This window comes from Tenrec ecaudatus, chromosome 3 (genome assembly GCF_050624435.1).
Source record: "Tenrec ecaudatus isolate mTenEca1 chromosome 3, mTenEca1.hap1, whole genome shotgun sequence".
In the NCBI taxonomy this organism is placed as follows: domain Eukaryota; kingdom Metazoa; phylum Chordata; class Mammalia; order Afrosoricida; family Tenrecidae; genus Tenrec; species Tenrec ecaudatus.
Genome location: NC_134532.1, coordinates 183037462 through 183061002, shown reverse-complemented (window position 1 = coordinate 183061002; position 23541 = coordinate 183037462). Strand labels below are relative to the sequence as shown.

At 45.0% G+C, this 23541-nt stretch overlaps 1 protein-coding gene across 1 annotated transcript in view; it reads right to left on the bottom strand.

Moving 5' to 3' along the window:
• Positions 1–1546: 1546 nt before the first annotated feature.
• TMEM156 (transmembrane protein 156) overlaps positions 1547–23541 on the bottom strand; it is a 61609-nt gene continuing 39614 nt past the window's right edge. The window contains exons 5-6 of the mRNA XM_075545003.1: positions 19835–19918; positions 1547–1645 (exon numbers count right to left, since the gene is read on the bottom strand). Of these exons, the coding sequence (XP_075401118.1) occupies positions 1554–1645; positions 19835–19918 (176 nt within the window). The 3' untranslated portion in view covers positions 1547–1553. The remainder of the gene's footprint in view (positions 1646–19834; positions 19919–23541) is intronic.

Here is a 23541-nt window from a genome sequence, read left to right as displayed (position 1 = left end):
ATCCTATGGATAATCAGCTGTAAAATCTAGGTAGAGGTTTAGTGTCAATAATTTGGAGAGATGTTCTGCTTGAGCCAAAAAAGCCCCCAAACTCACTGTCATGGAGTTGATTCCAACTCACAGTGACCCCATAGAACGGGTTGGAACTACACCTATGGGTTTTCAAGACTGTAACTCATTATGGAAACAGAAAGCTTTGTCTTTTTCCTGCACCATTGGCTGATGGTTTTGAACTGCTAACCTTGAGGTTAGAAGCCAAATACATAATCCAATATGCCACCAGATGACTAAAATAGCAGAACCTAGCTAGATGGCATGATTGCGTGTGACAATGCCAACTTCCTTCCTTGCAGCATATCTGGGAGGGAATAGGAGACCGGGTGGGATAGCCATTCTGCATTTGGCTGCTAACTGCACGTCAGCAATTTGGAAGCACCAGCCTCTCAGTGAGGGTGGTGGGAGTGGGGTGGGGTGGGGTGGACTGGGCTTTCTACTCTCATAAACAGTTGCAGTCTCAGAAAAGCACAGGGACAATTCTACTCTGTCCTACAGGGTCACTATGAATCTTCATTGACTGATGGCAGTAAATTTGGTTTGGGTTTTGGAGGTAGACTATGGAAAGAAAGAAACAAGAGACTGGGGGAGAAAACAGGTTTCAACCAGATCAACCAGCTTACAAATACTCAGATGGGACCAGCTAGTCCTTTTGATGAACAATCCATCATCAACACGAAGGGAAGAGGCAGATGCTGCCATGTCGTCCTCCTGGCAGCCATCTTTGGCCAATAAAAATCCTGAGAGCATATGCATACCAGGATCGGGGCCCAAACTAACCAATTTTCTTTATCCCAACCATTCTCACCCTGTGGGTCGTGACCCCTTTTGGGGTCAAACAACCCTTTCATAGGGGCCACCCAATTCATCACAGTAGCAAAATGATAGTGATGAAGTAGCAACAAAAATAGATCTATGGTTGGTGGTCACCACCATATGAGGAACTGTATGAAAGGGTTGTGGCGTTAGGAAGGTTGAGAAGCACCGCTTTATCCAATCAGCCCCAAGGTCCTTCACCTGATTAAGACCCACAGGTTTCCCAACCCATCTAAGCCCTTCACCCACCTTGGTTGACACAAGTGCCAAGGCGGTCCTTTACTCAGTCAACAAATAGAACTTCTTCTTTTGTGGCCAGCCATCTCTGTAAACCATGCCAAGTGTGACCTGGGGGAGTCTAGTGACAGCCTGTGCACATTTCATGCATGTATCTCCTTCCCTCCCACTCCGACTGAGGCAACGATCGGCCTCAGGAAAAGCATGATGCCAACAGATGAACTGACATCCCAGGAACACATGAGATTTAGCAGACTAAGATCCGTCTTGGACCTTGGAGGAAATGGTGATGTGTGCTCAAGTCATCTCATCATATGAAATTATTGTCTTTTCAGAAATACAATTTGGGGGACATGTTATAGCTTCGTGAATCAACCCACATTTATAATAGACAAAAAATTGAATCACCAATAAAGCAAAATCATTACTCACGGTGTAAATTGATCTCACTGGTGGACTGTGGACACGACTTCTAGTTCTGGTATTGGAGCAAGTACCACGTGGACCTGAGCTGAGGGCTGGCTCTGTGTGGTCTCTACTGTTTTAAGAAAGAAAGTGGCCTTAGTCTATAGTTAGTCAATAACTGACACTATACAGTGCATATATAAGGAAACTATAATGTCATGGATTAAATTCTGCCCCTTCCCTAGTAAAAATGTGTGTGAGAAGCCTAGCCCCTACACCTATGGATGCCATCCTATTTGGAAATAGCTTTTCTTAAACATACCAAGTATGGCGGGTCCTAAATCTCATCACTTCTTAGCTAACAAAAGAGCACATTAGACACAGAGATATGAATTCACAGGGCAAGAGAGATTCCATGTGAGGTTCTCAAAGAACTGAAGGAACACCTGTGGCTGTTGGCAAGTTCAAGTGGAGTTCAGAAGACACGATGAAACTTGCACTTGATCGTCAGGTAGCTAAGGCACATGAAAGAAAGGATGAAGTAAAATAGCTGGACAGAAAATCTCAAAGGTCAGCTCAAGAAGACAAAGTAAAATATAATGAAATGTGCAAAGACCTAGAGTTAAAAACATGAAAAAGAAGAACATGCCCAGCATATCTTAAACTGAAAGAACTAAAGAAAAAAATCAAGACTCGAGTTGCAATACTGAAAGATTCTTTGGGGGAAATATTAAAGAATGCCAGAAGAAGCCAAAGAAGATGGAAGGAAAACAGAGTCACTGTCTCAAAAACAACTCGTCGACATTTAACCATTTTAAAAGGTATAAGCAAGAATAAATGGTTCTGAAGGAAGAAGTCCAAGATGTACTGAAGGCATTAGCCAAAAAACAAGCCTCCAGGGATTGACAGATGATCAAATAAAATATTTCAACAAGCTGATGAGGAACTGGAAGCACTCACTCACCTATGCCATGAGATATAGAAGATCCCTAGAATAGATTCATATTTATACCCATGCCAAAGAAAGCTGGCCCAACAGAATGCACAAATTATCAAACAATGTCATTAATATCACATGTAAGTAGTTTTTTTCTGAAGATCGTTCAACAACAGCTACAATAGTACATTGAGAGGGAGCTGCCCGAAATTCAAGCTGGATTCCGAAGAGGACATGAAACAAAGCCTATCATTGCTGCTGTCAGATGGATCTTGCCTGAAAGCAGAGAATATCCGGGGGAAAATGTTTATTTGTGCTCTCTTGCTAGGTCAAGACATTAAACTGTGTGGATCATAACCAAGTGTGGATAGCACTGAGAAGAATGGGAATACTAGAATGCCTTATTGTGTTCATGCAGAACCTGTACATGAACCAAGAGTTGGTTGTTGGAATAGGACAAGAGCCAACCGCATGGTTTAAGGTCACGGAAGGTGTGTGTCAGGCTGCATCCTCTCACCACACTTACTCAGTCTGTATGCTGAGCAAGCATCAGAGAAGCTGGCTTACGTGAAGAAGAACACAGCAGTGGATGGGAGGAACGGTTATTAACAGCCTAGCTCCCTGAAAGGGAGGAGGACATAAAGAGTTTGCTGCTGAGTAGCAAGGGCTTCAGCCCTTAATATGAATCACAATTTAATATATAGAGAACCAAAATCCTCGCAACTTGATAAGTGGAGAAAACATTTAAGTTGGCAAGATCAAACGACTCACTGAATTGGGTAAATCTGCTGCATTAGACCTCTTTAAAAGTACCTAAGACCAAGGCTGTCACTTGGAGGGCTAAGGTGCACTGACCCAACCCATGGTATTTTCAATCACTTCATATACATTGACTAAGGAGGACCAAAGAAGAATCAATGCATTTGAATTATGGCACACGGGTGGAAAATACTGAAAGCACCTTGGGATGCCAAAGAACAAACCAAGCCGTCTTGGAAGAAGTGCAGCCAGAATGCTCCTTAGAAGTGAGGGTGGTGGGACTTCGACGTCTCAAGCACTTTGAACATGTTATCAGGGGAGACCCATCCCTAGAAAAGGACGTCGTGCTTGGTAAAGTGGATAAAGGGCAGTGAAAAAGAGGAGGACCTTCAATGAGATGGATTGACACAGTGGTTGCAACAATGAACTCAAATATAAGAGCAATTAGGAGGACGGCACAGGTGGGAAGAATTTTCTTTTGTTGGGTCGACATAGCATCTCTAGGAGTCAGAAACAGGTGGGTGGCATCTGGCAGCAACACCAAACAAGGAAGGAATCAACAGGAGACACTTATTTGGACTTTTAGCTTCCAGAACTGTAAGAATATAATTTTCTTTTTGGTAAAGTCATCCACTTGAGGTATTTCTGTTACAACAGCATTAGGAATTTAAAATATGGCCAAGTGTTGTGTTAGGCAGGTGAGTTAGTTTATTGTGCCAATCTGGACGAGAAACACATGTGGGATTAATTGGACGGGCAGAGGGATAAATGGCTCTGTGAACCGCGCCTTTCAGGTTCTCGGGTCTCTTGCTTTGTGGTGGTCACACCAGGGTGCAGCCGCTTTAGCCAGTTCCCTGCTTCAGCTTGCAAGGCTGACTTCCTTCAAGACACCCCCAAGGAGAAGCCACATGGACCTACCCCGATGCAGCCCTGGGTGCTGGAGCAGCCATGTGGAGACCCCCTGCCAGCGCTGAGATGCTTACACGCTCACTGACTCGGCTTTCCTCCTGCAGTGGGCATCGTTGCCTCTGTCTTGTGAGATGGAGGAGGACTTTGTGGATTGGTGTTGGACATATGGGTTAATGTTTGACTTGTGGGCTTGGGCAGCACTAGATTAGGATTTTTTTTATGTGCACTTAACCTATATATAAAACTATATTTTATACATGAGTTTCTGTGGATTTGTTTCTCTAAAGTACCCAGACATTATGTTCTCTAGAGAAACAAAACTAGGACACTGATGATAGATATAGATGATAGATTGATAGGTTTATACAGCGAAGAGGAATATAACAGCTAATTAGTCTACACAGCAGTAGTGGGTTCAGTTCAACTCACTTCTGTGGAACAGTTAATATACAGGAAGTCTTTCAACTCACATGGGCTGCTGGGTCCAAGGTCAAGGAAGCAGACAGTGGAATCCTCCTCTGGCAAGGCAGGCAGAGTCTGCCCCCAGGAAGCAAACAGCAGGGTGGGTCACCAACAGTCAGTAGCTCAGGAGCTTAATGAAGAAGGCCCGGATGGGATATCAAGCGCAAGCAATGCAAGGCGACGGGATCCACCAGCCTCAAGTTCAAGCGATGTACGCCTTAGCAGTGTCGCAAAGTAAGTCTCAGAGGAGCCTCAAACTCTAGCAACACGACCCACAGGTTGGCTTGGCCCACAGGTGGTGTAGCTCCCAAGTTGGGGCAGAGAACTAGCTAAAGCAGCAGCACACCCCAGCTTGCTCTGATCACCAGAGAGCAAGATAGAAGGGGGCAGGCCTTGCAGAGCCATTTATCTCTCTGTCCTCCAATCAAACTATGACCTGATTAATCCCACATGTTCTTACTGGGCAGGTCAACACAATAAACCCACCCATCACAAGTGTCTTCCTCTTTTCCCCTGCCCCTCTACTTTGCCTTTACTTTTCTTTATCCAAGGTCGGCCTGGCTTAGTGAAGTGAAACCCTTAAAATGGTGACTGGGTCCTCCAGGGGACTCTCTTGTAGGACTATAGGAAAGAAACTGCCCTGCTGAGAACCGCCTATAGGGAGGGCCATGTGGGAGGTTGCTGTAGGTGACCTTTACAACCTGAGCACCAAGGGGAAGCCCAGGCACCTGGTTTCCTCAGTCAAATATCCAAAAGGGAATGAGTTCAGCCAACGACACTGCTTGGGAGCAGAGCTTTCGGGTGACACTGCAGTCTTGTGAAACCCTGAGAGGAGGATCCAGTGGAGCCGCTCCTGGGCTCTTGACCCAGAGAAAATGGGAGATAATAAATATATTTGGGTTGAAGCAATCTGTTTCTGGTAATTCTTTCACAACAGAAAACTAAGAGCTCGACAGACTCTTGAACTGAAAATCGTCAGTGGTGCTTATTTAAAACTGCAGGCTTTTGGACTCTGTCCCAGATCTACTGAATTAGTGTCTCCCTTCATAGAGGCCCAGGAGGCTGAATGTTGACATGTGTCCAAATTGATTCTCATGCACATTAAAGCTTGAGAATGGATTCACTTGCAAAATGATTGCACAGTCTTTGATAAAGTATACGGTAACTTCCCGAATTTGAGACTTGGAGACAGATTTTTTTAAGGCTAAAATATCAAAATATTCATGAAACAAAATAATGATAAAAGAAACAAACCGAGTTTTGAGAATGCTGATGGCAACATATGTACAAATATGCTGGGCACAAATGATGTATGTATGGATTATAAAAAGAGTTGTATGAGCCCCTAATAAAATGACTTAAAAAAAAAAAAAACGAGTTCTTTTGCTTGAAAAGTCAAGCATTTGTTCATTCATTCAGTCAGTTTGCTGATGTTTTGCTGCCGGCTCACATCATAATTCACTGTAGAAAACTATTCCCTGTCAGCATGATTGTGAGTCCCCGGTAACTCTCAGGCGCTACATTATATTTGGTGTCTGCTAGTATCCAAAGTCATATACTTACAAGTGAAGGCAAAAATTCTAAAAAGACAGTAAAAGGCCAAAAGGCAGGATTTATGTCATTTTAATAGCTTCTTCAGAGGAGCTAAAGTGAGTGACATTTTTCTCTAGTTCTTCCCTGAAAAATAGTTTCTTTCAAATTATATTAATCCACTAGCATTACTTAAGGCAGCAGAAGCAGCCGAGTATTTTAAAACTTCACAGAAGTCTTTTCATGAGTTTGTCAAATCCCTGGACAAAACATTTCTTTGACCTTTTATTTCTGGGCCCTCTGGAGGGTTGGAAAACATCAAAGGATCTCAGCCTGAATGTCGGCCTGGCTGAATCTAGAGAACAAAATGGATTTGCAGCAATCGAAACTTTGATTTTTAAAAATAAAACTCCAGCCCTTAAGTATCCAAATAAAATTCCAATGCAAAGTCCCTGCGAATGTCCAGGTTGCCTTCCTCTCCTTGCTCCTTTTTCATCTTTTCAAAGGTGCTTTCTCTCTGTGGCATCCGGCACCTAGGTTCAATTCATCTTTCCAAAGTGAATGTCGATTTCCACTGCGTAAGGAAAGGTCGCTTTGTTCCTCATGCCTCCATGTCACATACGAGATACATATCCCACCGTCAAAGCATATCCTAGTCAAACTCTTGGCGCCTACTGGACTTTGTCCCATTAAAATTTTCAGACTTATTTCCAAAACTACTTGTTCAGCTAAAGTTTACTGGGTTATGAAAGTAGAAAAACCAAAAACAGCTCAAAACAAACAGGAAGAATAAATAAAGTTAGTTGTCTCAGCTGTATTCGACCCCTGATGTCCACTCCTTCTGTTATAACTGCTTATTTGTCTGCTGCCGTGACTACAAGCAGTTAAGGCAGCAGCGGCAAATACTGATAAACACAGTCTTGAAACAGTGGTGACCTACAAGTAGATGCTTAGGTGTACAGGCTATGGGCCTCTGCTGCAAGTATGTCCATAAATGTGGTGGAATATACAAGAAGCAATTTAGGAATCCTTCTCAGACTTAACCAAACTCAAGGGAATGCGCTGCTGGGCCTGGGGGATCAGGACCATAGTCCTGGAGGACAAGTTCTATTGGCATAGCATAGTGCACAAAAACAGGGTCTTACATCCCACTTCCATGAGTAACAATTAGGGTTGTAAAAGTTTACAAGCAGCCATCCAAAGTGCAGACATTGGTCTCTCTCTCTCGGTCCAGAGGAAAGAAGAGTAATGAAAATTGAAAGACATACGGAGGCAATTAATCCAGTGGATTAATGGGCCATGCAAACATCGGTCTCTACAAACCCAAGACTGGAATAACTAGATAGTGCCCAACTACCATTCCCAACTGCTCTGTAAAGGATCACATTAAAGGTACTGGATAGAGTGGGAGTAAAATGTGGAACAAAACTCAAAATCATAAAAGAGGCCAAGTTTGCTGGTTGGAAAGAGACAGGTGGGCCCTCCAATACCACGGCCCTTACTCTTTGGAACTGAGCCTCCTCTAGAGGAAAACTCCCAACCATTTAAGAGCAAAGGACAGCATTTCCTCAAGGACCCAGTTCAGAGGGTTAGGAAAGAAGGAAGAAACGAAACAGGCAACATAGAAAGGAAATAAGATGCGTGATGGGACATTGAAGAGACTGCCCTTATGTGCCCATAATTGAATGAATTGTTGAATGTAAAACATGATTTACTTTGTAAACTATTTTTTACTTTATCCACAATATATTTTTTACTTAAAAAAATGGAGTCTCACATGGGAAAGTGTTAAACATTGAAATACTGTGTCAAGTGAGAAGCTAAACAAGCTACTCCTAAAAAATAATAATAATAAATAAAAAAGCTTCTCCTAAAATGGGGAAGAAGTCCTCAAGTTATCTTGGCTAAGGAATCTGTATTAGAAGACTATCAAATATTCTTGTGACTGTGATTTCACTTCTATGTTGTTTAATTTTATGTGTCACCTTGATTGTGTGACTAGATCAGTTAGCCTTTGGTAGAGTGGGTTAGCTTTATTATGCAATAGAATGCACTTACTTTACATCTAATGTAATACAAGATAATCACTTTACAAAATGAAATCACTCACGAATCTGCTGAGCTCTGTAAATCCCCCAGCTTTCAGAACAAACCAATCGTTACAATATAAGAGCTGTTGTTGTAGGAGATTAAACTATATATGCCTCATAATTTGAATGGGGGTGCTGGAGAAGAATATTGAAAATACCTTGAACTACTAAAAGGACAAACCAATCTGTGTTGGAAGAAGTACAGCCAGAATGCTTCATCTGACATACTTTGGACATGTTGTCCGGAGAGATCGATCCCCGGAGCCAGACATCATGCTTGATAAAGCGGAGAGGCAGTGAAAAAGAAATGGAGTGACGTCGTGGCGCCAACAATGGACTCAGGCATAGGGCTGCGAGGCTGGCACGGGACCAGGCAGTGTCTTGTTCCAGTGTGCATAGGGTGGCTATCAGTCGGAACAGACTCATTGGCACCTCCCAACAACAATGGATATTGCACTTAATTAGCCTAGTCGTTCCTTCCTGATAGCCTGCTTCTTCGGAGCCCTCTCCTTCCAGGAAGGTATCCCACTACAGCAAGTGTCGGTTTTAACTAGACCTGGCCCACCAAACCTGCACAGAAACAACAGCCAGCACCTACAGGTCACCCCGGAAGGAGAGAACTCTGACCTAGGAACAAAATGTGGCTGGAAGGATGGCACCAGACAGACAGGGGCAACATTTGAAATCAAGCTTTCTACAAGCCGTTTCCTGATCAAGAATCATAACCCCGCCCTCATGCATATTCATGACCATTCCTCGGAAATCTGTTACACGTTCATCACCCCCTCATTTACTTCCTGCTGTATGTGCATAAACTGCAAAACCCCCTTTTTTGGAAGCCTGCTTTGGCGACTCGAGTCTGATTTGCTCGTTGCTCCACCAACCTATGTAAAGCCTTCGCCTTCCATGTTCATCCAACCTTGGTCTACATTTCTCAGCTGCGCTGAGCAAGAACTGAGTTGGTAACAATACCCCAAAAATCTCCAAACTCACTGCCATAGAGTTGATTCCAATTCATAGGAGCACTGATGGTGTACTGGGTTACTCACTGGGCTGCAACCTCAGGGCCAGCAGTTCAAAACCATCAGCTGGTCCACAGGAGAAAGACTTGGCTTTCTACTCCCGCCAAGAGCTACAGTCTCGGAAACCCACAGGGGCAGTTCTACTCTGACCTATAGGGTTGCTATGAGTCAGAATTGACTCGATGGTAATGCATTTGGTTTGGTTTTGGAATCTGGCTTTTAGTTTAAATTCATTTCTTCTTATTTCCATGGGAACGTAGATCTTCCAGTTAGCTATGCTTCATCCTGAACTTTCTGTCACATATCAAAAACCATGGATGCCCTTTGTCCAAGTCTAAGATCTCTGGGGGCTCACAGAACCAATTATGATCGCTTACGACACATTTTCAGTATCCAAGGTAGCAGGGCCCTGCTGTGTTCAAAGCTCCATCTGTTATTATTCTCAGTAGTCCTTAAACTACTCATCAGCTCCAAATGAGAAAGAGAAAATAAATGAGAATTGGGAAAAAATTAAAATTACCTACTAAAATCAACAACTAAAAAGAAAGGGAGGGGGCAGAGAACAAAAACAAACTTCCTTTAATTTACTCAAAAAACAAGCGAAATCGCCCGCTCATTGTGACCCCTTAGGACAGCGTAGAACTGCTCCTGTGGGTCCTCAATGCTGTCGCTCTTCATGGCAGTACAAAGCCTTGCCTTTCTCCTGCAGGGTGACTGGTGGCCTGGTGGTTTTAAACTGCCGACTTTACGGTTAACAGCCCAAGGCTTACCCACTACTCCACCAGGGCGCCACCCCTTTAACTGATAGCTGTCAATAATCTGAGCTACTGACTCAGTTCACATTGCAGCTATTCTTAATACTCCAATGAATGAAATGGATGAAGTGTTGAATCATTATCCTTGTATTATTTTGGATAGACATTATCAAAAGTTATCATTTGGAAGAAAACCAAATCTTTGAAAGAGTTTTCTAAGGCAACAGTTGCTGTCTTTTCAACATAGTCACTGTAGAGTTGTATTAATTTGTCAAATATTGATTAGGTCTCACCTGTATTCCAGGGGGGGCCTTAATGGCACAATACAATGGGTTAAGCTCTTACCTGCTGATGACAACCACCAAGCTGGTGGTTTTAAACTCCCCAGCAGCTTCGTGGATGAGAGAGCTTGCCACGGGCTCCCATAAAGAAGATTATTGTTGTTGTTGGCTGCCATCCAGTCCCCATTCCAACTCATAGCAACCGTATGTACAACAGAACGAAACATCACTTCAACCTGTGCCATCCTCACAACCGTTCTCATGTTGAGCCCACTGTGACAGCCATTGTGTCAACCCATCACCGCAAGAGCCTCCCCATAGATTACACCCCAGACATCCTATGGGGCAGTTCTACTCTGTCCCTCTGAGTCAGTGTCAGCTGACTCAACTCTCAGGATGTCACCTGACCCCAACATTGTGCTGGTGTCCCAGAGGGGCATGAGCAGTTAGCACTTCGTTTGAAGGAGCCCTGGTGGTGTAAGGGTTAAAGGACTCGGCTTCTAACTTAAAGACTGGGAGTTCAAAACCAGCAGGAGAAAGAGGTGACAGTCTGCTTCCACAAAGATACAGCTAGGAAGCCCTTTGGGACATTTCTACATTGTCCCACAAGGACATCAGAATGGATGGAGATGAATTTCAGGAGCCCTGATGGTGCAGTGATTAAGCACTAGGCTCCTAACAGAAAGGTCAGCAGTTTGAATCTTCCAACTGCTCCTACGGGAGAAAGATGTGGTAGCCCACTTTTGTATAGGTGTACAGCCTTGGGCCCTCTATGGGGCAGTTCAAGTCTGCCCTAGAGGGTTACTATGAATCAGAATTGACTCCTTGGCAATGGTTGCTAGCCTAAAAGGTGGGTGTCCTAAACCTACCAATGGTGTGAAGGAAGAAAGGTCTGGAGATCTGTTTCCGTAAAGATTACAGATCAGAAAAACCCTTGGGTCATGTCTGCTCTGTACCATGGCATCACCATGAGTCCTGATCTCCTCCATGACAACAGGTTACTATGCACCAAGTCTTTGTGGGGAGCAAACATGAAGCAGAGGACAGTTACCTAGAATGTTGACATCCAGGTAGCCATCCAGTGGTACCTCAGAAGAAAAGCCTGGCAATCTGTTTCCAAAAGGTCACCGCCTTAAAAACCCTATGGAACAGTGGGGCCATTCTACATGTAAGGGATGGCCATGAATACAACCCACTCTATAACAACTGCTTTGGTTTTAGTTCTACGTAGCAGACACTGGTATTTCAAATGCCAGCAGGGCCACCCAAAATGAACAGGTTTCAGTGGAGCTTCCAGACTAAGAACAGAGGATGAAGAGAAGAAATCGGCTCTGTACCATGGAGGGAGACGCTGCTGAAAACCTTCTGCACAACCATAGGCCAGATACTGTTCTCAAGGAACATGCATCAAATAATAATGTCAAAAAGAAAAGAGCGACAGTGGCCATCACATGAAGCGAGTCTGTGTCTTTCTGAGGGGTGTGCACTAAGATCATATGAAGCTAGTCTGTGTCTTTCTGAGGGTGTGCACTAAGATCACATGAAGCTAGTCTGTGTCTTTCTGAGGGAGTGCACTAAGATAACATGAAGCGAGTCTGTGTCTTTCTGAGGGTGTGCACTAAGATAACATGAAGCGAGTCTGTGTCTTTCTGAGGGTGTGCACTAAGATCACATGAAGCGAGTCTGTGTCTTTCTGAGGGGTGTGCACTAAGATCACATGAAGCGAGTCTGTGTCTTTCTGAGGGGAGTGCACTATGATCACATGAAGCGAGTCTGTGTCTTTCTGAGGGTGAAGCGAGTCTGTGTCTTTCTGAGGGTGTGCACTAAGATCACATGAAGCGAGTCTGTGTCTTTCTGAGGGGACTGCACTATGATCACATGAAGCGAGTCTGTGTCTTTCTGAGGGTGAAGCGAGTCTGTGTCTTTCTGAGGGTGTGCACTAAGAGGGATGGGCCTAGTCCAAGAAATCCAAGATGACTTCACTGAGAAAGTGGTAGTTAGGCAAAACCAGCAGGGAGAGGTTGGAAGTAACTAGTGAAAGGCAGGGTGGGGGTCCCCTGGGAGCCCGGTGGCATAGTAGTTAAGTGCTCAACTGCTAATGAACCAGCCACCCTACAGAACCCAGCCACTCTGGAGAGAAATATGAGGCCATCTAATTCTGTAAGATTTACAGCTGGGAAACTCCAAGGTGAAGTTCTACACGGTTGGAATCGACTCGCCGGCAGTGAGTTTGGGTTGGGGGTGTCCCAGCAGTGGTGAGGGGAGCAAGATGGTCTGGCAAAGACAGTTTATGTAAAGATTGTGACGAGAATTACCTGTATACGTTTTATCAGCCCTTCTCCCCAGGCCTGGCATCAGTGACCGTCACAGGAAAGCATTCGGTGAGCAGAGAGACTAGATCCTGCTGTGTCTGCTGATCACCTCCTTACACTTGTGAAGTCCTTCCTACCTGTGGTCCCCCTGCCCCCGTATTCAGATCTATTCTGTAACCAACGAGATGGCTATGGTTTTCACTGTTTTATGAACCCAAATCTATATTTTAAGAGTCATCAATCTTAGAGTCCAGCAAGTGAAAATAAAACCTTCACGTGATCTTGCGTGGGTGCAGGACATCTGGCACCGGTAATGTATCTTGCCTTCTGAGGAAATGGAAGCCTGCTGGGTCTCGACTCTACAGGTCATCAACAGACTGCATACTAGAATTCCCTCTTTTCATTGGTTTTATCTGGGGGTGATATAAATGTCGGAGTCATCCACTTATTCTTGACATCGAGTGATTCCCTTTCACAATAAACTTCCGTTTCCTTTGCTCTGTGTTTCCTAAGCTCCCACGCACAGGAACTGCCCAAACCGCAAGCATCCTGAGGATAAAAGTGTCCGCCAGGGCTGACGTGCGACTTTGTAGACGGCTCACATTGTCCTGCACAAGTCCCCACGACCTTGTCCAGAGGAAACTGCATCTCATTTTCTGGATGAAATGTCTAAGAACAAGATGTGCTCTGTGGTTGGAACCGGCCGTGTTAAGCTCCCCCGTTTACCACGGCTGTGAAGTGGTGTGTGGGGACCCCCATCTGTTGGACAGACCTCGGTTTGAATCCTGACTCTCGCTAGGGAGCCAGTCACTTGAAAACTCCCAGCTTCACGTGCCTCATAAGGAAAAAAGGTTGCGTGTGAAGGTTGCTGTGTCTCTGGAACGTTCTCAGGGAGACAGTCATCCGTGTCTCTTCTTCTGCCGGCAGCCAGGTGGAGAATCTCCCGACTCTGTTCTGTGGACCATTGCCGGTTCAGTGGGAGAGCCTTGCCTTCCACTCGGGAGACCCAGGTTTGATCCTCGGCCAGCGCACTTTGTGGACAGGCCTCGCCCATCTCTCAGGGACGGCTGTGTGCCGCTCTGATACTGACCAGAGAAGAGGGACGACGAGGAAAGACCTGGTGACAGGCTTTTGAAAACTAGGCCGTGAAACCCCGGTGGATCACAGCCTGCTGATCGATAGGATGGAGCAGGACCAGGTCGTTTCAGTCCATCGTGCCCAGGGATCTCAACAACAGCACCAACTCCACCATGAGACGGGCAAGTCTGGGACTCTGTCTGTCCGGGCACACCTCAGAGGGGCTGCAGGTTTGGTTCCAGACCACCACAACAAGGCAAGTCCCCTGCTATTTTCCTGGTTTCCCTGTGCCTGCCTGTTGTGAGGAGGGCCAGTCCCTGAAGAAGGACACCACGCCGGTAGATGGGCAGTGAGCGAAGAAGGCCCTCGGGGAGATGACTTGGTACAGAGGTTGCAGCATGGCATCAAGCGTAGGAACAATTGTGAGGCTGGTGCAGGACCGGGCAGGGTTTTCATTCCATCTGTGCAGAACCGACTCGATGGCACCTAACGAGAACAGCAACTGTGCCCACAAAAGTTATATGTATATATACATGATATTCTAGGCTGACTGTGTGTGCAATGCTCTATTAAAAAGGTTCAAATATTGTGAGAATTACCAAAACATGACCAAGAGACACAAAGTGAGCACATTCTGTTGGGGATATAGTGCCAACAGACACGGCTAGATGTAAAGCAAGTAAAAAGTGAAATTCCGTATATATTCATATATAAGCCGAGTTTCTCAGCACATTTTTAATGCAGCTTTTGTGGTAAAATTAGGTGGCTTGACTGATATTTGGGTCGACTTATACTCGAGTATATATGGTATATTCAAAACTCGACAAGGAGAGGCAGAAGGAAACAAGGTGTGCCTGTGGTGTGAGCCACTCGATCACAGTGCTTGGCCCATCAGTGATCAAGGTTCAATCATTTTGGGCTGAATGTTCATTTGAAGGTGAAGTATGTTAGATTTTCAAGATCTCACCAGTTCTGGTGGATGTGTGGTTGTGGTTGTGTTTGTGGTTGTTAGGTGTTGTCGAGTAGTTACGACTCCCAGCAACCCTAGTACAACAGAAGGAAATATTCCCTGGTCTCGCACCATCCTCACAATTGTTCTTATGTTTGCGCCCCCTGGTGCAGCTACTGCATGCTACCCACCCGCTTGGGGTCTTCCTCTTTGTCCTGAAGCCTCCACTTTGCCAAGCATGTGGTCTTTCTCCACGCACTGGTCTCTCCTGATAACATGTCCAAAATACTTGGGACCACGTCTTGTCATCCTTGCTTTTGAGGACAGATTGGTTTGTCTTTCTGGCAGTCCAAGGTTCTTTGAACATTCGTCACCAATGCCCTAATTTAAACACATCTATCCTTTCGTCTTCCTGATTCATCAGCCGTCTTTCACGTGTTTTCTGGACTATTGACTATACCATGGACCGGGTCAGGCTCGTCTTAGTCCTCAAAGTGAAGTCCTTGCTCTTTCAACCCTTCAAAGAGGTCTCTGAAGTCACTTCGCCCAATGCACTATGTCACTTGATTTCTTGACGGCTGCTTCCACAGCGGCGAAAAGCACAGAGGGGGATAAACTCCACACTCCATGCCACCGGGACAATTCTGACTCATGGGGTCCTTAGACGACACAGGATAGAGCTGTTCCCATGAGTTTCTGAGACGAAAACTCTACCGGAGTAGAAAGCTTCAACTGTCTCCCCTGGAGCAGCTGGTGGTTTCAAACTGCTGGCCTTGTGGTTAGCAGTCCAGTGAAGAACCACTAAGCCACCAGGGCTCCTCTCAAAGGGCCTACGTGTTAGCTCTAATTCTAGAAACTTGGCTTCTAGGGATACATTTCTGAGTTACATTTTCGGAATTCTGAAAATCGTGTCTTCAAGAAATGTATTTGTCAGCTGTCCAGCATTTCAACACCCTTACTCAAACTCACTGCTATGGAGTTGGAGCTGATTTATAATCTCAAGTTTATGGAAGCAGATTCTCTGCACCCTGCTCCCTGACCCCTGGAGTACCATTCTGCGGCCTGGTGCCACCGAGTAACCCAGTAACTCCTCCCTGGGGCTTCAAACCCTGGGCAGTTGTGCAACGCGGCATAGCAATCAACTGGTAGTCCCGGCCAGGCAACGGCTGTGCCCGTGGGATTGAACACCACAGGAACAGCCGTAGCAGACCATGCTTGTAGGGCAGCTTTAGCTGGGCTTTTGACTGCTTGGCTTTGGCGTTCCAGCCTCCCTTATCATTAGTTGTTATCTACTTGCTCCACAACCCAAGTCCGACCCATTGCCCGGTCCTTCGCCATCCCCGTGATGCCTGGGGATCAGACTGTTGTGATCTAGGGGGGATTCATGGGTTGTTTCTTCAGAAGTAGGCTGTCCGCCCTTTCTCTCTAGTCTGTCTTAGTCTGGAAGTGCCGCTAAAACCTGCTCAGCATCACCACAACCAACAAGCCTCTACTGATGTGTGGGTGGTGGCTGTACATGAGATGTATTGGCAGGAACTCCAACCAGGTCTCCTGGAGTGAAGGCAAGAATTCCATCACAAAACCACCATGACCCCCTGGCCTCTCTCAGCTCCTCTCTCTTTCGAAACCCAGAGCCTCTCACCTTTCTGTTGCTCCTAAGGACTACCTACTAGTTTTCCAATGTGCTCTTTTTCTTCCAGGTCAGTCACCTTTGTTTCTATTGTTTGCATCCAGTGAGTCGGGTCCTAGTTTCCCGTCGCTGCTCCTGGTCCTTTGGATCACCCCAGGAAACATGATTTCTGGGGACAGATTCCCAAGTTACATTTTCAGAATTCGGAAAACCGCTTCTTCAAGGTGGTCAATGTTTTTCACTGTTCTTTGATGTACTTAATGACTCAATAAAAATGCCCGATATGCTTTGTAACGATGGTGAATTACCTTCCTGCTTCCCACTCTTAGTCTCTTCTGTCGTTCATACTTTCCCCAACCGATAACGTGCCTTTCTGGCTCATCTACTTGTTTTATTCAATCCTCATTTTCCCCTTAGGGCTTGTGTGATTTAATAACCCTTTATTGTATATGAGCTACATGCTGGATATTGTGCTAAGAACAAGCCTACGACAATGAATAAGACAAAGCCGTCTCCTGTGTAAGGGTAATCGTCGAATGAATAAAATGTAAAGTAGGTGACTGACAAGAATGCCACAATTTCAAAGCTGGGAGGAAAATATTACAGGGATGAAAGTTGGGACTGATTCTGTGCGACAGCTGACATCTGTAGGGATGAGAGGCATCCACCGTCTGGGTAGGGTCTCGGGTTCCTTATTTCTCTCTTGTAGAGGGAATAAACTTCATTCTGTATTTGCGAGACCATCTCTGTGTGCGCTCGCATAGCAATACTCTATGACACACGACCAACTGTCGGGACATTCTCAAAGGTACAGAGCGAGAGCTGACAGCATGCTGTTCTGCTGAATGTCATCCACAGTCATGGCTTTCTTTAAACCACCCCCCCCCCCCCACACACACACACACTCCTGTTACTGCTCCCCAGAGACCCATGCTGGCACCTTTTCTTCCCTCCCGGTCTCACTGCTGCTACAATCCATCAGTACAAAGAGAGGCCTTACAAACGGCACTCGGGGGACGTGGTCTGTCCTTTCCATTTCTCTCTCCGAAAGAGCAACTTCTAATGGGAAAGGGACGGATTGCATTTAGGTTAAAGGAATATAAATATCGAGAGAGAGAGTCTGCTTCTTCCTCCTTTAAGATGGTGAGCCCCGAAAGCACCCTCAGTTTTTGAGCCCAGGTTTGCTTTGTTTTTGAGCTGCCACCCTTGGGGCCAGCAGTGGACACAATGCTATATCCCTAGTAATAAGCCAGAGGCATTTTAGTGAGAGCGATTAAGGAGGAAGAGGGGCTGAGACAGGTCCTTGGGTGACCGAAAATCACAAGCTCATAAATATAAACTTGCAAGGTTGGTCCTGTGGTTAGCTAGTACTTTAAATTTGTGACTCCCCTGGCTACATGGGGTTGACAGGGGAGCGATTGACTTTTTCTCAGACACGACAGCAGTGCTCAAAATTATGACTACAGAAAAATAACCAGAATTTCTAGGGCAACCAAAAAGCCCAGCAGAGCTGGGTAAGAGCGAAAAGGAGAGAAACGCCGCTGCCTCCTTTTGTGTTTTCATTTTGTCAGTTGAAAAAAACAACAGCACGGGCTCTGCCTCGGGCTGCTAACTGCAGTTCAGGTCAGCAGTTCAAACCCATCACCTGTTCTGCAGGAGACAGAGAAGGCTTCCAAGACTGACAATCCCCGACACTCAGAGGGGCAGTTCTCCTCAGGAGTCAGAATCGACTCGACAGCAGTGTTTGGTTTCAAGTGCCTTTATTCCCTGAATCAAATAGAGTATGCACGGAGCCCACAGAATGGTCACAACCTTCACACTTGCTGTGAGCTGCCACCAAGTCACCCCAGCTCCTGGGAACCCCACGGGCAACAGAACAAAGTGTGCCTGGTTCTGTCGCACGCCCGTGATCAGCTGTGGAGTGGACCGTGGTGATCCACAGGGATCCACTGTCTGGTTTTCAGAACTAGACTCCCAGGCCTTCCTTCTTGGGCCGTTGCTTTCTGCTCAGTCGCACAGCCTCACGCAGGCCTCCACTGATGATGGGGACTGTCAACCTATGGGTCAAGACCCCTTTGGGGATCCGAACAACCCTTTCAAAGGGATCACCTGATTCATCACAGTAGCAAAATGACAGTGATAAAGAAGCAACAAAAATAATGTTATGATTGGGGGGGGGGGTCACCACAACATGAGGAACTGTATGAAAGGGTCGCTGCATAAGGTTGAGAACCCCTGGTGTACAGGAAGGAGCCCTACCTGGGAGTCACACCTGGGTCACCTGCATGGAAGGCCAGAATTCTACCTCGGACCCACCACTCTCCCCAATCGCCCACTTCATGGGTCTCAAGTGACTATGTTGCTGATGCTTCGTGCTCTCCCCGCCATGATCCTGATTCCAAACCACAGCGACCCTACAGGAGCCCCTGTGGGGCAGGCGAGAACTGTCCCTATGGGTCTCGGGGGCTGGAAGACTTTACCAGCGCAGAGAATCCCTTCTTCCTCTGGAGAGTTTTGATCTACTCACCTTGTGGTCAGTAGCCCAAAACATAACCCACAATGCCACCAGGCCTCCTATAGCTTATTGTTCCTCACCCCTTAATGATTTCACTGCTAGGGCTGAGAGCAGATGCTACATTTTGTTTAAAACTGCAGCTCCTCAAGTTCACCCACTCTCATTCCCCCAGCCCCAGCCCCTCACCCTCCTCAGCCAATCTGAGTCCCTACTCATAATCAACAAAGGCCTTGCAAGCTCTCCAGGGATGGGTGGTGCCAATTCCTAGGTCACCACAGCTGCAGCTGCAGCGCTACAGCCAAGGGTTTGTCGACTTTCCAACCCTTCAGTTTCGAAGCCAACCCTGATGCCTCCTTTCCCATTTCTCACCAAGCGCAGAGGGGCTCCATCCAAGCGGCCTCGGTCAGCTCATGCGCCCTTCTGCGGCTTTCCGAGAGTCAACAATATTATTTCTCCCTGATACAGAAAAGGCTTTTGCCCATGTCATGTTCAAGTTCTCTCTCTCTCACAAACACTTTCCAATGTGATCTGACAGCTTGACTTCAGAAGGAAGCTTCACACTTAGAAGGAGTTGGAGCCGCAGCATCTGTGTGCACAGCCCCCCAGAGCTGCTCTAATTAGGATTCCCTCTTTCCACGTCTTTGGCTCAGGAGAGGACAGGGGACTTTTTAATTGAGGCTATTAGGAGTCCTCTTCACACAGTGACACCCTCAGCTAAGGGAAGATGCCTGCAAAGCCAAGCCCACTCTGCAATTACTCCTCGCCATGCTGAGGAAGAATGGTAGCTTGTCTCATTTAAAAATAAATCTGAGGCTTATTCCTTATTGCTCTCTCGGCTCTGCCTACTCACATGAATTTCTTCTTGCCAATTAAACACACTTTCCATTATTTAAGGAGGTGGTTTTGATCGTAACTGTCCCCTGATAATAAGATGTATAAAACTGGATTTCACTTGCCCACAGTGCCTTTCTTCCAGATACAGGGCTCATTTAAATAAGCTCCTGTCGCCGCATCCTGAGGGGACTTCTGGAGCGAAACTGTGAAGGTTAGGGAGTTCCTAAGCCATGTTCTCTCTGCTCGCCCCAGCCACCCACCTAGGAGGACCTTCAAGTTCGATGCTGTATGCTTCTCAGAATTGCTCCCTCTTAAGAGGAATGATGTGGAGTTGCATTTATGAGCTTTTCCAAGTAAAGACATTAAATATTTAAATGATAAACAAGCATGCTCTTAATATACTGCCCTCGTGTTGGCTCAAAGGATCACCAGGGAATAGTGGCCATTGGCTCCTGGGCCTGGAGAAACAAGACATGAAGAGGTTTCCCACATCAAGTTATGTTCCACTGAAAATACAGGTTCTTCCCAAGATCAATGGCTTCTCCACTGCCCTCAAAGTTATTATGCCATCTCACGAAATTCATGTACTTCCTCCTCTTTATTTTTATCCATCTGTGGTGTATTTAATATTCTTTATCAACACCGTGGCTCAAAGGCATCAATTCTTCTGCAGTCATTCTCTCATTATTGCATATCTATATTAGTTGACTGAAAATACCCTGGTTGGGTCAAGTGCACTTTAATTTTCAAAGTGACAATCTTTGCTTCTTAACACTTCAAAGAGATCTTTCATAGCATATTTGTCCAATGCAGCACAGTTTATTTCTTGACTGAAGCCTTGATGGTTGTTGATCATGGATCCCAGCAAATTAAATCCTTAACAACTTCAGTTTTTCTGGGTTGACCATATCGTCTATTGATCCAGTTGGGAGGACTTTTGTCTCCTTGAGGGGAAACCCACATGAGAGCTGTAGTCTTTGACCTTCATCAGTAAGTGCTTCAAATCCTTTTAGCTTTCAGCAGCAAGGTTGTGTCATCTGCATAGCCCAGGTTTTTAATAGGTGTTCCTCCAATCTGGATGCCATGTTCTTCCTGTAGTCCAGGGTCTCAGATGGTTTACCCAGTGTACAGGTTAAATACATATGGTAAAAGTATACTCTCCTGATACATACCTTTCCTGATGTTGAACCATGCGACATCCCCTGGTTCAATTTAAATGGCTGCCTCTTTGTGTAAAATGGATCTCCATGAACACTTTTAAATGTTTCAGAATACACATTCTTTGCAATGTTATCAGTAATTCATTGTGATCCACAATGCCTCTGCATAGTCAGGGAAAAAACATAGATAAATATATTTCTGGAATTCTCTGCTTTTAGCCAAGATTCATCTGATATCAATGATAACACTCATTCCATATTCTTTTCTTAGTCCAACGTGCATTTCCAGCAGTTCCTGGTTGGTGTACTGTTGCCACTGTGTTTTGTTTGTTTAATTATCTTCAGCAAAACATTTACTTGTATGCAATAGCCATGTTGTTAGATAATTTCTGCATTCTTGGGTTCACTTTTATTTGGAATGGGAACAAACATAGATCTCTTCCAATCAGTTGGCCAGGTAGCTATCTTCAGAATGTCTTGACATAGTTGAGTGCAGGATTACATCCATTTCTTGAAGCATCTCAATTGGTATAACTGGAGCCTGCTTTTGCACCTGCGCCTTCAAGTGTAGCTTAGATGTCTTCCTTCAATACTTTTAGTTCTTGATTAGATGCTACCTCCTGAAATGATTGATCATCAACCAGTTCTTTTTGGTACCATGACTCTGTGCACTCTTTCCATCTTTTCTCAATCTTCCTGCATTATTTAATATTTTGCCACTGGAATCCTTCAATATTGCAACTCTTGGCTTGAATTTTTCTTTGGTTAATTCAGCTTGTTGTTGTAGGTGTCATCAGGTGCCATCAAGTCATTTCTGAGCCATAGCAACCTATGCACGATCCTGCGCTGCACAATCCTGTGCCATCCTCCATTGCTCCTATCCTGAGCCCATTGTTGCAATCACTGTATCAGTCCATCTCACTGAAGGTCTTCCTCTTTTTTGCTGCCCTCCACTTTACCAAGCATGATGTCCTTCTCCAGGGACTAGTCTCTCCTGGCAATATGTCCAAAGTATGTGAGACAAAGTCTCAGCATCCTTGCCTCTAAGGAGCACTCTGGCCATACTTCTTTTAGCTTAGGAACTGCCAACCCTGTCTAGGTCTTGGCACATTTCATTATAATACTTTGTCTTCTCAAGTTGTCCTTGAAATTTTCTACTCAGCTGTTTTGCTTTATCATTTCTTCCACTTGTGTCAGTCGCTCTACATTCAAGAGTAATTTCAGAGTCCATTTTGACACCCATTTTGGATTTTGTTTCCTTTCTGTCTTTTTAATGGCTTTTTGCTCTCTTCGTGTATGATACCCTTCATGTCATCTCACAGTTCATTGGCTCTTTTGTCATTGCTGAATCAAATCTAGTCTTAAGATGATTTCTAAATCCAGGTGGGATCTAGTCAACATTGAACTTTAGATCCTCTGGACTAGTTTTCACTTTCTTCAGCTTCTATTTGAACTTGACCCCAGATGTGGTAAAACTCTTCACTTTCTTCATCTGGGGCATGAGTGGTTGCTGTATAAATTTGAATACACATCATGCTCATTAGTCTTTCTTGTTGGCATACTTACACTGCCCTTCCTTGAAATTGCTGGCCTTTGGGAGAGATCCTGAAGTGTTCTGATGATGAGTGTGGCAGGATTCCTCTTACATTTGTCATTCCCAGAATAATTACAATATGATTTCTGAATCAAAATGGTTGACACCAACCTGTTTCTATTTCATTTTTGATGATTTCCAATTTGCTGAGATTCATAGTACATTCCACCTTCTAATTACTAATAGGTGCTGGCAGCCGTTTCCTCTCATTTTGTGTTGTATCCTTCCCCAGTCCGAGTCGGAATGTCTTCCCACTGGAGGGGCTAATCTTCCAAAACTAGGTCAGACAATGGCCCTATAATCATAAGGTCTCAAAGTAGATCACCGGGTCCTTCTTCCTAGTCTGTCTTAATCAAGAAGCTCTACCCAAGCCTGCCCTCTATGGATGCTCCTGCTGGCACTGGAAATGCCTGTGACATTATGGCAGGCAACTGAAAATATTTCCACAGTGCAAGAATTTATTTATTTATAATAATATGAAAGGCCCTGGGCCTTGATCTGGCATTTTAATGGTTGTATAACATTTTTTGACAAAACACATAATCTATTCCTGGGCTTTATTTTTATTCTTTGTTTTTAATCTATAAAATTAAAACAATAGTACATACCAAGTTTACTTTAAGAATCTAGTGGAAAGCTTATGAAAGTACTTTGAAAATATTTATTCCACTAATATGTAATATTAATGATATCATTAACCAGTGTATTAAGAATCTTATATACTAACATATATATGACAAGCCTTGATAGAAAACTACTCAGAATATCGGCACCCTAAGCAAATGTGGTGAAGAAAGCTGATGGTGCCCTGCTATCTAAAGCTATAGTGTCTGGGGTCTTAAAGGCTTGGAGTTAAACAAGCAGTCATCTAGCTCAGAAGCAACAAAGCCCACATGGAGGAAGCACCAGCCTGTGTGATCATGAGGTGTCAATGGGAAGAGGCATCACAAGTTAAAAAAAAACATGCATCCAATCAATATGAAGAGGCATGGATGTAGTGGAGACCCACAGTCTACCAACAAGACAATAGGGACAGTGCCTCTTAGTAGGGCCTCAGGGACTGGAGGGTAAATCCAGGGTGCAGTGTGGCACTGATGAACCCCATAACTATCCTCTAGTTCTTTCAGATTTCCTCCCCTTACTATTGTGGTCTGTACATGATATACCTCACTGGTCATGTTAGCCCGGTGTATATTCATTTGTACATTTAAGA